The sequence below is a fragment of the Sturnira hondurensis genome, unplaced genomic scaffold (genome assembly GCF_014824575.4).
Source record: "Sturnira hondurensis isolate 20B ecotype Veracruz unplaced genomic scaffold, ASM1482457v3 Scaffold0020642, whole genome shotgun sequence".
NCBI lineage: Eukaryota > Metazoa > Chordata > Mammalia > Chiroptera > Phyllostomidae > Sturnira > Sturnira hondurensis.
The window spans coordinates 4296564-4309889 of record NW_028093273.1 but is presented as its reverse complement, the minus strand read 5'-3'; the positions used below and the strand labels follow the sequence as shown (position 1 = coordinate 4309889).

The window sequence follows — 13326 nt, the reverse complement described above, 5'->3', positions numbered from 1 at the left end:
GCCTCCCTCCCCTTTCCACCCGCAAACACCATTTTTCTGATGATTAAAGTGATACAACCAAAAATATCAGGAGGGCAAAATAATTATTAGTATATCAAAATTAAGGACTATGGATGATAACCTCAAGTTGCTATAAATAAGATGGTTACATCCCAGATAATAAATTAAGAAATGTATGTGTGACAGATGTGATGGAAAGGCAGTAAGAAATTTAGACAAAGGGCATGAAAAGATTATTCACAAAGCAAAAAATAGAAATAGCTAATAAATATTTGAAAAGATGTACATCAAATGTGACCACGGGGGATAAAAACAGAAGGAACAATGAGACACCATTCTTGTTGTTGAATGAAAAAGATTGAAAAACTGCATAGAGATTTAGGTGCACAGGGGTTTGTCCAGATAGTTTTCCATGCTTCATATTGTCACTCAGTGTAGACTTTGCTCTTTTTTTGGCCATGCACAGAATTTAATGACTTGTAGTAATATTTATTAACCTTGCAGTTTTTATGAGGTTTGGTTATATTACTTTCATCTGTTGTTAACAGCTTGACAATATATTCTGTACTCTTTGATCTAGTAATTCCACTTCTAGGAATTTGTCACAAGGTATAAAATTATATATATACTTGAGACTGTTCTTTGTAGCCTTGTTAATACTCAAGGAAAACTGGGCAGATTTCCAGGAATAGAGAGTTTTATAAAGAGAATTTGGTGTGTATGCATACTTAACAGACATATATATAAAAGTTGAAGGATTATTGTAGTATAATACTAACCTTTTAAATTATATATAGATTAATACTTACATAGAAATATGTACATGACATTACTAAGTAAAAAAGGCAGGCTACAAGACCACTTCTGTGTAGGCTGTGTAGCCGTCAGATGTAAGCAGCGGCCTGTTCGTAGCCGCACAGATGGTGGTCATATCCCATGGCAACGTGGTGCAAGGCACCTGTGCTGTAGCGTAAAAAGCACTAAAATGGAATTTGGGGGGCCTGAACTTTAGTCACTCTTTTGACAAATTTCTACAAATTAGGGCCTCCTTCTTTAAAAAATGAGGGAAGGGAGGTGGGCATTGGACTTGATTAGCAATGACAAGCAGACCATCATGGTCGTTGCCACCTTCTTCTGTGTCCATGGCAGACATTGGCCATCAGTCCCAGTGCCCTTTCCTGGGGCTCAGCCTTGAATTCTTCTCAACACACTGTTTCAGGCCACCATTTCTAAGCAGATTGTTCTTGACACTTGAAACTTCTTTGCCATCTTTGGATAAGATATTCTTAGAAGTCTTTTCAGGTAAAAAATTTTTTGACCAAGGAACTAAGTTATTGTGGTGAGGACCAATGGGGGCTATCTTTCTAAAAAAAAAAAAAAGGTTTACTTTTCTGGTAACCATATTTTCTGCAAGCAGTAAAAAGGTGATATAATTTTTGATAATATATTTTGTAGGATATTCTAACATGTCTCCTGGTAGAAAACAATTATTAATGAGCCATTTCACATTCTTATTTCATATAAAATCTGTGAAATCCAATGTGTATTTTCAGCACCCCCATTTTAGGTGATAAATTTCCAGTGGAATACTCGAACTGTATTTACATTTACCGTTCAAAAAGTAGAGTCATACTGACATTCTTGAATTTTCTGATACTTGAATTGAATACTCATTCTTTACATTTAATTAAAACTAAATTAAATTAAAAATAAAGGTGAAGTCCAACTAGCCACATTTCAAGTACCCAATAACCATATATGGCTGGTGGATACCATACAGACAGTGGTACTTTAGGGACTACAAAGAAACATAGAATTTAACTTTAGCCTTCAAGTATAGTTTCCAGTTGGGAAAGCAAGAGGTCGAAAATGAGCATATCAGGAATATAATCCAAAGCAGAATGTAATTAAGTGCTAACAATTTTCTGTGGACAGATGAAGCCCTAGTTGGGTAAGAAGCTCCAAGAAAACCTCAGCTTGATGCATTCTTCAGCACTTTGGAGGCTGAGGGGTGGCAGTGGTGTGTTGAGTTGGTGAGAATGGTGTGCCTTACTTAGAAGGTGTGTGTGTTCTCCCTGCAGGCACGGGACCCGCTGTGCCGGGGAAGTGGCGGCCGCAGCAAACAACTCTCACTGCACAGTCGGAATTGCTTTCAATGCCAAGATCGGAGGTATGGGAAACAAACTTACTTGGGTACAGAAATGAGCCAAGAGCCCTTGTGCTCATTGGCTTTCAGAACCTTTTGGAACTATAGTCAGGCATATGTTTGCATAATAGCCTTCAACTGTTGCTGACAGCAAAATGACCACGTTAACATGTGTTATTGAATCCAGTTAAAGACTTCAGAAGCAGTACCCCTAATGTGTTGTCCAGTATGTTAAAAAAGGTTGTCCAGCACTGAGAATGGGGTTGTTAACATCTGGACAGAACTATAAAATCGGTGCTTGAGTCAGAAAGAACTACTAATATAAACACCAGGCCAGGCCATAATATCTGTATGGAAAGAAGGATTTGAAAATATGTTAAAGAAGAATATCTTCTTTCCCTTTACTCTAGGTTTTTATAAAAAAAATTCCTTTAATTGCAATTAAAATGGTGAATGGTAAAATCTCCATTTGAAGTCCCACAATGTAGTCAGACTATTATCACTGGTAATTTCAGATTATATGCCCACACACGTGCTAATTCAAATACACATAAGCTCACTACAAGGACCCAACCACCACATGGAAACCCAGGCATTAATAAAAGCAAATGCTTAACTTTTCCATCTGTAGTCCTTTTTTTGTTAGTGCCACACACACACACATCAATGGGAAGGAAACACTGTAAGAGATGGGATAGATCCTAGTGGCTCTGAAGGTGTCCCCTGGGGGTCTCGTAAAAGGGTTTCCCGAGATGAATGAGGCTTCTGGAATGAGGATGACAACATCCTTTTCTGATACACTGTTTGTTTTCAAATGGTAAATAAGGTTGGATCTGAAAAATAAAATCGACAGTTCTTTTTAGCATAAATGTAGAGGTCTTGTAACGTGAAATATTTGGGGTACATTATAATGGTGCAGAGAAAAAGTTTTCAAAAACTACTTTGAATGTCAGCCATCAGTGAATTTGACCTGTTTCCCTTTTTCACCCTGAATTCTTAGAGTGTGGCAGCTTGTTAAGCAGCAATTAGCTGCACTCCGAGAGCGTGAGCTGTCTGTCAAGGGGAAGTTCATGGAGGATCTAGGAAAGGAGACAAAGACTTCCCCTGAGAACCATGAGGGCACTGGAGGCCCCTGCTCTTCCCAAGAGACACACATGACTCCAGTGGCTACTGGGTCAATCCTCCTTGCTCTCCAGGGCACTCACAGTCTCTCGCATGCAGACACACTTCCATGTCCCTGTCATTACTCTCCAATGCTAATCCAGCTCTCACTGGCCTTGAGGGATGAAGGGATGAACTTGTGAACCTCACAGATAAGCTGCTGGCTGACCTGGCTGAACAAGGACCTCAGTACAAAAATGCGTGTATAGCATGACTCATAAATGTTCCACCATCCTGAAAACAACATTCTGAATTATGTAATTAACCCCACACACCCAAGGAATGAAGGCTTGCCGTTAAATGAAGAAATAGCAACATTCATCTTTAAACTGAGGAAAGAAAATTCTTATTTGTCAGGCTTTAATCAAAAAATTAATACTACCCTCTAGGCATGATTTTATTCAATATTTTGTTTATATGTATGTGGACTTCACATAAATTACACGATGTAGAAATTGAATTCAGGAATTTTGTAGGTACTCCTGCATGTTGGCATTTAGAAATATCAGTCCAGTGTTATTTTTAGACCTCCCCATATTAGTAAAATAGTTTTGTTGCATGCATTTAAATGGAAAGTAAGAATATGACACAGTTCATCTTCCTTTGATAAAAAACATACAGATGCACTTTGAATATTCATGTCAAGTGAAAACCACTGGCTTCTCAGGACCCGGTACACACAGAGCACCATGCTGGGTATTCTGTTCCCACAGAAACTGCTGATAGACTTTCTAAGTGCAGTTCCCATTTCCTAACTTTAAAAAGATCGTTTGTAACCTGTTCTCCACATCACCCATTCACATATACCTCCTTTGCGACCCCAAAAGCCTAAAGGCAAAGGCAGTCAAGATATAACCACCAAAGACAATGTCTTTAGGGATGCTTTGAGGAAATGTGTATTGACTGGATATTTATTTCTATTATTTTTTTGGTAAAAACTGTTAGGGGAATATAGTAACATATCCATCATGTAACTTAGAATGGCTGAGCCCAATATTTATATTTTTAGATGAAGGAAATGTGGCAAAATGTTAACAGTTGTTGAGTGCCGGCTAGATCAGTGTTTATTGTCATACTTTCTATTTTTCTGTGTTTGTAAGGTTTAGAATTAAAAGTTAAACACTTTTGAAGGCATAAAGAAGATATAGTTTCTTAAAGAATTTTTTTAATTTTCTACCCGAAGTCCAGCCTAATGCCATGTGGTATCTACTGCTGCCTGATTTGGGGTTTTATTACTTAACCCCCTTTTAGTGGTGATCAATCAAAACTCGGAATCCTACTCAATAACAGTGTTTTTTTAAGGAGTAAATTTGGACTGTAAAGAGATATATTTTTAAGATAATACAACGTCTCAGTGATGGTATTTAGCTCAAGACACAGCTGTTCTGTTGACTTAACAATTAGTCGTTGTGTGTCTCCAAAATAAGAAGGAAAGAAAGGAAAGACTGACATTTGACATATAACTTATTTTTTAATATCTGTGTCTGTTTTTGCAAATGAAGGTTGGTAATAAATTCCTGTGTGTCTGGCAGGAATATACTTAAATGAAGATTAATAACTGAACATTGCTAAAACCCTTTGAGAATTTGTTGATATGTTATATGCATAGAGAGCATTCTCCTTTATTACTCAATGTATAAATAACTTGACAAAGAAGTAATATATTAAATTCACATCAGTCTTACAGGTTAGGAAATAATATTAAATATAGAGGAAATTATACCAGCCTAACCTGGCAGCGTTCCAACTTTTGTAAACATGCTAAGGTCAGAATGTTTTATACCAATTATGAACACAAATGATCTAATGAAGAGAAATTCAGGGAAGATGGATTGCTTGAGGCATTCTTTGTCGACTGCTTAATTAAGACAGGGACAAAGAGAAGGGAGAGATTGTGGAAACCTAGGAAAAGAGAACAATGGATTAAAAAAGATTTTTGAAGAGGTTTTGTTCTTTTACATGCTCTGCATCTTATTTCATCTTTTCTGGAGAAAGCTCCAGAAAAGTCTAAATTATCTTTTTCTGGGGAAAATATGCTCACTTAAGTGTTGATTAAAAGTTTATTTCTTTTTCCCCAAATGCTGTAGCTGCAGTTGGTCTTGGGTTGTTTGGGTGTCCAATAGCCAAGCCTCTGATCAGACTTCTCCCCATCTGTCTTGAAGGAGTTCGGATGCTGGATGGAGACGTCACAGACATGGTGGAGGCGAAATCAGTTAGTTTCAACCCTCAGCACGTGCACATCTACAGTGCGAGCTGGGGCCCCGACGACGATGGCAAGACTGTGGATGGCCCAGCTCCACTTACCCGGCAAGCCTTTGAAAACGGCGTTAGAATGGTAGGTGTCCAATGCACCTTGGCTCATACTGTGTTAATCAGTGGTGGTTCTTACATGGAACCATCTGAGAAACTGAGGGCTCCTGTCTTCCAGCCTAGAGGAATAGATGAAACTCAGAGGTAGAGCCAGGAGATAGGTTAGTGGAAAGAGATGGGAAAGCTTGAAGATTGGATGTTGTATCGGTTCTGCAAATGAGTTAAAATGGTAGACAGTTTCCCTTGATAAGAACACAGGTATATTTGGATGCTTAGTCTTTTTTCAAAGGAAATATATTCATGTGTATGTTAACCTTGCATTTGGAGAAATAAATTCCCAGGACCGTGAGATTCAGAAAAAGTGGAGCTATTGAAACTCCCCAGTTACTGTGGACAGATCGTTCCACGGTGCCCATGCGGGCATCTCTTTTTCGTTGTTCCACCTCTGTTCCAGGACAAGAAGATTTCTATGCTGGACCCCCAGTTCCCTCACCAGGCAGCTCAACCTTGGAGGTCACTTGATTTCCCTGATTTCATTAAGAGATTCATGACTACTCCTCCCGAAAAAGCGGAGGGCATAATCTAATGTAATAAAACGCTATTTCAAATTACAGATGTTAAAAAATCCTGCCTCCTTTTACTTTAGTGACAAATGATGCCGCATGCTGGTACCCCTGGGGGGAGTACCTCCTTTCTCCTTCTTACTCATGAACAGAACTTTGGGGGACTTAAAGCATCCATTAAAATCATGATCTGGGCCTAATCTCCTTTCCCTTCATCTCTTTATACTTTTGTATACTGTAGTCCGTGCTCTTACATCAGCGTGAACTGCTTTCCCTGTGCATCCCTGCCCCACTCCCATGTCCTACTATACAGCCAAATCCTGTTTTACCATCAAGTCTTAGCTAAAGTGTCTCCTCTTCTCAGAAGCCTTCTCACTGCCCAAACTAGGACTGAGCATGAGCAGTGCCTACTCTACCCCCGCCACGTTTTATATTCCTACTGTTGTTACATATTGTCTTTACCGTACTGTGCTTTATATCAGAGTCAGTTTTGCTTGCATCTCCCTCACTACATTGTAAGTTCCTAGAGAGCAGAGTTCGTGCTCTGCCCTCCTTTGTGGGCTTTGCAAAATGCATAATGTGCATTGAATGTCAGTGACTACTCAGGAAATTGCTTGTTGAATTTAANTTTGTATAATGTAGTCCGTGCTCTTACATCAGCGTGCACTGCTTTCCCTGTGCATCCCTGCCCCACTCCCATGTCCTACTATACAGCCAAATCCTGTTTTACCATCAAGTCTTAGCTAAAGTGTCTCCTCTTCTCAGAAGCCTTCTCACTGCCCAAAATAGGACTGAGCATGAGCAGTGCCTACTCTACCCCTGCCACGTTTTATATTCCTACTGTTGTTACATATTGTCTTTACCGTACTGTGCTTTATATCAGAGTCAGTTTTGCTTGCATCTCCCTCACTACATTGTAAGTTCCTAGAGAGCAGAGTTCGTGCTCTGCCCTCCTTTGTGGGCTTTGCAAAACGCATAATGTGCATTGAATGTCAGTGACTACTCAGGATATTGCTTGTTGAATTTAATTGATACAAATTGTACGAACCATAGGGTTGTTATATATTCAGCCCAAATTCTGGCATGGAATGCATGCAGTTGATAAATGGAATGTTGTAGCTGGACTACAGATAGTAATGATATACCTTGTGGGGTTGGTGTTAGGGTTTTAATCAGCAGACTGGGCTGAGTGGTCTCCTGGTTGCTCAGGGGTGGACTGAAGGGAAAAGCTTATGCACTTGTTATTAATGTACTTCTTAACTAAGAGAGAGTTTGGATTTGGGGAAGACATACTTTCTAGCTCTGACAATTTTCAGCTACATTAGAGACCCTTTGAGCAGTAGGATAACGTTTTAAATCATTGCCTAGTATTTTGCTTTCAAGGTGTCTGAGCACCACATGAATGTACTCCGGGTAATCTGGTGATTCCATTACCAAAGCTCTGGACTGCAGATTGCTCTTCTCCCTCTCAACGCCATCAGTAGAATGGTCATTCAAGCTGAAGCAATCAAGCTTAGTTTGTATTTGATTTTCAAGTTGTATGGGTATGGCCCTTGATATGATAAAGAGCAATCTGGAAATTCTTGTCAATAATATATACTTATATTATTAATGCACATAATCTCATGATGAAATGTGCATTGAGAGAGAAAATGCCTGTGTTCAATGACTGCCATTGAAGCAGATGATATGGGCCAATGATTTTTAAATTTTTTCTAGATAAGGAATCTTTCATTCAATGGAAATCTTAACTAGAAGGTCAATGTGTAAAACACATAAAATATGGTGCTTAGGTTGCAGGGAAAAGGGGTTAAGATTAGAAACGAGATCATCTGAGAAAGCTACTCAACGTTATATGGGAAGATTATATTTAGGAATAACTAATTTTGAGAAAATTTACTCCCAACTCACTATTTTTAATTTTTTAATTTACTGATTTCAGAAAGGTGGGGAAGGAGAAAGAGAGAGAGAAACATGAATTTGTTGTTCCATTTATTTATGCATTCATTGGTTGTTTCTTGTACGTTCCCTGCCTGGGCATCAAACCCGCAACCTCGGCATATCAGGACAATGCTCCAAACAACTGTATTACCTGGCCAGTGCCCAGACTCATGATTAATTATGAAAACAACCCATGCTTATTATAATCAATCATATCCTAAAGATGAACTTAAAAATAGCCTACCCACCCAACTAGATAACCAGTGCTAAGGGTTTGGACTACATCTTTTCACAGTCATAGCCCATTCTTGTTCTAAATGGGGATCTTTTGCCTCTGCACGTTGCTGTTTTCACCTAAACAGTGAATCATGGGCAGTCCTTTCAGGACAATTCATAAGGACATAACTAATTTATTTTAATGTTTTAAAATTTTCAAAGTATGGAAATTCCACAATTCATTCAACATTCTACTGAGAATCTTTTAAGGTTTTAATCTGGGAGGGGAGAAAAGGAGTTTTAGTTTTAGAACAAACCACTTACTTTTAGAGTTAAGGTAGTAATGAACAGCAACAAAAACTCTTGAAGACAAATTGTTCTCTGGCTCCTAGCACTGCACATCCAACGGTGGGAGAGCGGTAGTGACCGTTTAAATGTGATGAGATCAACAGGATAGGGTTTTCACATGTTTAGTACACGCGGGCTTCACTCAGACTTAAGATCCGGTTGACTCCAGCATCTTTTATTTATTGCTCTCTGATCTGATATAGATCAGATTACCTCTCTGCTTCCATTTCTTCATCTGAAGTAGGGCAATAGCAATACTATTTACAGGGATACTATGAGTGTTAAATGAGATGATAATGCACAATACCTGGAACATATGAGGTGCTCAAGAAAAAACTGTTACTTATAAATAAATTTTCCACCAAATAAAGATCATGCTCTTCCCAAAAACTGTATTTTTCATCAGTCCCCCATTTTTCACTTCCTGCTATTTCCACACTGTGGAGTTCTAGAATATTCCATCGAGTTGCTTGTAGTGGTAGATTAAAATAATATGGTAGAAGTCTGCATAAACTTTTTGAGTTCTGTAACGTCATTTACTTTTTTCTCCTTATATCTATACTCGCCTTCAATTTCAGTTGTCCTTAAAAGCCTATCTTCAATTTCACTGAGATAACTTATTGATATACAAATTCATTTCAGTTATCCATGTTTCTAGTCTTCAATTTTACTTATTTTCCCAAGGGATGTTTCTCTAAATACCTATAAATATGTAATTTATATTTTTAAAGCTATATATTAAAGAGTCTTTTCCAGGAAAAATAAACATTTTATTCCTCTGTTATCAGGCATCAGATGAGGCAGTATGTTTTTTGAGATTATTCAAATTCTGTTCTTTATAGAATATACATTGTCAAATGTATAAGATAGCACTCAATCCACTGAACCACACCAGCCAGGGCATCTACAAATGTCTAAGAAATAATTGGATAAATAGTTTATACATAGTTAGATTATCGGGTGCAATAAAGAAATAAATTATTGGTTGAGTGGTGTAAGTAACGAAGGAATAAATGAGTAATAAAATAATTCTTTTAGGTAGCTAGGGGAAATCTGCGTGACAGTTCAGAGTTGCTCTGTGCTCTTGGGGTTTTAACGGCATCATCTGCAAAAATAGAACAATTGGAATTTATTTTTTTATTAAATTCATTGAACTCTCATTTTCCATACACTATAGGTAAAAGATTAAAGAAGGCATCTAAGTTTTATATGCAATACATAGAAGTCCTGATATTCCAGCAAATATGACAGAAAACAGAGAAACAAAATCACTTAAGCTAAGAATGGGTGTTATGAAAGAAATAAGACCAATGACTTAGAGAGGACAGAATGGCTTTGGTTAGGAGGGTGGAGAATCTTCTTGGAGGAGGTGATACATGAGTGGAGACATCAATGATGAGAGGCCAATCATGTCAAGAAATGTGGAAGGAATGTTCTGTGCAGAAGGAACAGCAAGAGCAAAGCTCTGTGAGCGGAGCATGGTGTGGGTGAAGTCACAGAACAGAATGATCATTTGGGCTCTGGGAGCAACATGGACAGACAGCAGGTGGTAGGAGATAGGTTGGAGAGGAAAGAAGGGGCCAGCTCAGGAGGGCTCGTTAAACCATGCAGGGTGTTTGCAATTTATTCTGTTACAGAAAACCATTGGAGGTTTTTAGCACAGTCGTGGCCTGATGGGATATACTCAATTTTAAAAGATTACTGCTGTGTAGAGAATGCACTGTATGTGGTTGAGGGATGAGGAGGCAAGAGCAGGAGGCTGAAATGGTCCAGCAAAGACTTGATAATGAGTTGACCAGAGTGGCAGCAATATCAAGGCAACTAGAAAGATGGGTGGCAAGAAAGAGAAGTATAAGTATCGAGAGATTTTCTCAAGGGAAACAAATAAATTTTGCTCAGGGAGTCCAAGTATTGATTGTATCCATTCTTTCTGCTTGCTAATCAAAAAATGTAGCAAATACTGGATTTCAAAATGCTTTCTATTTGTTTACTATAAGATAAGCATTTGGCTCAGTAGAATGTAACACTGTTTTCAGAGACTTTAACAAAATCAGAATTGATTCAATTTATAGCCACTTTAGAATTAATGTACTGAAATTTCATAAAAGAAATGACATCGAACAAACCATGTCACAATTGTCAACTTGCTCTTTCTTCCAAAGGTTGCATTTCATGTGATGCGGAGGAGCTATAAAATTACATGCAAGAATTAGAAGTGTGTAGTTTGGGCTGCATACACTAAATAATGGTTGTGATGAAAATACAGCAACGGCATTTGACATTTACCAGTCTCTTATACTGTAGTGATTCTGTGAATCCCTAACATAGATAACTTTTAATCTTCACAATGATCTCATAAAATAGATACTGTTCTCTCCAATTTTACAGAAAACATTCAGAATAGCTAAAGAGGTCAGAATGTAGGCTTCTAAGAAATGTAATTTTTTTACATGTTGGCATTTCTACTTTCTTTGTTGCATCTGGTCTCCTTCCTTCATCTGTGACCATATACCCCAGCTTTCCTCCTGTTCCTATGGTGAATTAATTGCTCATGTTCTGCCTTTTCCACCCACTCCATTTCTTCACTGATGCCAGCCATTCTCACTTCATCAAAGATACTGCCCAATTCACTCTTTATTTCCTTCATCATCAGAATTTCCCCCTCTTCTGTGCTAGTGCTGTTCACATACATTCATACTGGTAAACTCCTAAGAGAGATAGAATCCCCTTTTGTCTCTTCCTATCCTTCCAATTATGGCCTCATTTCTTTTTCCCACTAGAACAAAATTCCTTGAAAACATTGTTCCTACTCGCCCTCTACAAGCTCTCCTTTTCCATTTTCTCTTGATGCCACTGCATCAGGGCTCTGCCCTTTACTCCCCAGAAGCTGTTCTTGTCCAGGTCACAGTGACCTGCTTCTGGAAAACCCAGTGCTCTCGTCTGAACTCTCAGATATAATTAGTACTAACGAGGATGCCAGCCCACTTCTTCCCATCTACACTATACCACATGTACTTACAACCCTTCAGAATCCTTTCTTGGCCATTATTATCTCTGCTTTTGTGTGTTAGATTTACTTACCTTGTTGATTAATTTTCTCTTCCAGTAAATTAATTGTGATGGTTTTGTTCTCTGTGTAGTCCAGGCTCCTAAAATATTGTCTGTTCAGAAAAACAGTGAACAGATGTATGAGTGAACGTGTCACTGTCACTGACTTCCATGCCAGTTCGATGCATATACTGAATGAATTTACTTAAGGATTACATTTGCATTGCTCTTGATTAATAATTTGGAAATGAATTAACATACATGGTATATAGTCTGGTGATGAATGTACCCAGAGTCTGGACTCAGGCTCTCCAGTTGGTTCTAATACTTTCTTACCTTGTCCAAGTTAATTAGCCTCACCGAGGATCAGTGTGTTCCTCTATAAAATGGAGCTAAATGCTGGCAATTACTTTTTAGGACTGTTGTGAGGATTATACATTTAATGCCTGTAAAATATGAAGCAAAGTTCCTGAAACACAGTAAAGTCTCTATTCTATTATAACCTTAATCATTATCACCACTGCCAAGGCAAGGGTAGTAAGAGCGAAAAATTGATGAATCATGCAAAATACTGTAAAAAGTCTTGATTGTTCGAAATTTCATCATTAAATCAAATCCACATTACTGCGTGGTCCTTTGGGAAGGTAAGTACAGGATATTGTATTATTAGGGAATGCACAAAATTAATGGAACAAAATATCCAAAAGGGTGTATTCTAAAGTTTAATCCATAACACACTAATCAATAAAAATGCTAAAAAAAAGGGACGGGGTTCATTTTGCTGTCAAATTGCTTGAGAAACACCACTCATTATATGCTCCCGTTGGGAATTTAAAAGTATATTAAAGGCTCTGAGAACTCCTGCAGTACAGTTTCCCTTTATTTGATCAATGTTCTAAACTTTTGAGCACACAGGAGATTTTATTTTCATGATTTTCTTTTTGGAATTGCTGTTCATTTCATTTTAAATTCTTCAGAGCTACTTTATGAAAATTTAGCTAAACTCACTGGACTTTTAGAGTCAGAGTGTCAGAACCAGAAACAATGGTAGGTAGGGGTTGAATTGTTTTTACCAACCTTTCATTATTTTCTTGCTGATGTTACTACTGTTCGCCCCATTCTCCCTTCCTAAAACTTGCAGTTTCTTCTTTCCTCATGCCAGCCATCCAGTAAGTCTTTCTTTGCTCTGCCACTTCCTAAAAGTCTACAGAGTCTGCCCCCTTGTCCTCACAGTTAGAACCAACATCTCTCATACAGACTTGGCCAATAGTGTACTTCCAAAACTCCCGTCTTCCCAGCTTGAAGTTCAACTTTCAAATTAGCATTAACACTGCAGCCAAGGAAGTATTTCTTATATGTAAATCTTGTGGTTTGTCTTCTCTTTAACGCTCATCGCCTATCTGGGTATCTGGGGGGCCAACAAAGAGCATTCTGAGCTTCGTAGGAGGGAACATAGATTTCTTACAGTTTTACCAGCGGTTCTCAGAATCTCAATCTTACATGTCATCAGTTAGGAGAGGACAATTCAAAAGTTGCTCTAATTCAAACTGAAACGATTCCTCTTAACTACGGTGATCCTTCGGCCTGGCTCCT

The 13326-nt window shown here is 38.3% G+C and overlaps 1 protein-coding gene across 4 annotated transcripts in view; it reads left to right on the top strand.

Moving 5' to 3' along the window:
* The window catches only part of PCSK5 (proprotein convertase subtilisin/kexin type 5), a 424235-nt gene that overhangs the window by 152265 nt on the left and 258644 nt on the right, over window positions 1–13326 (top strand). For all 4 annotated transcript variants that reach the window (XM_037030322.1, XM_037030321.1, XM_037030323.1 and 1 more), the window contains 2 exons: window positions 2082–2170; window positions 5470–5642. In XM_037030322.1, coding sequence (XP_036886217.1) covers window positions 2082–2170; window positions 5470–5642 — 262 coding nt within the window. The remainder of the gene's footprint in view (window positions 1–2081; window positions 2171–5469; window positions 5643–13326) is intronic.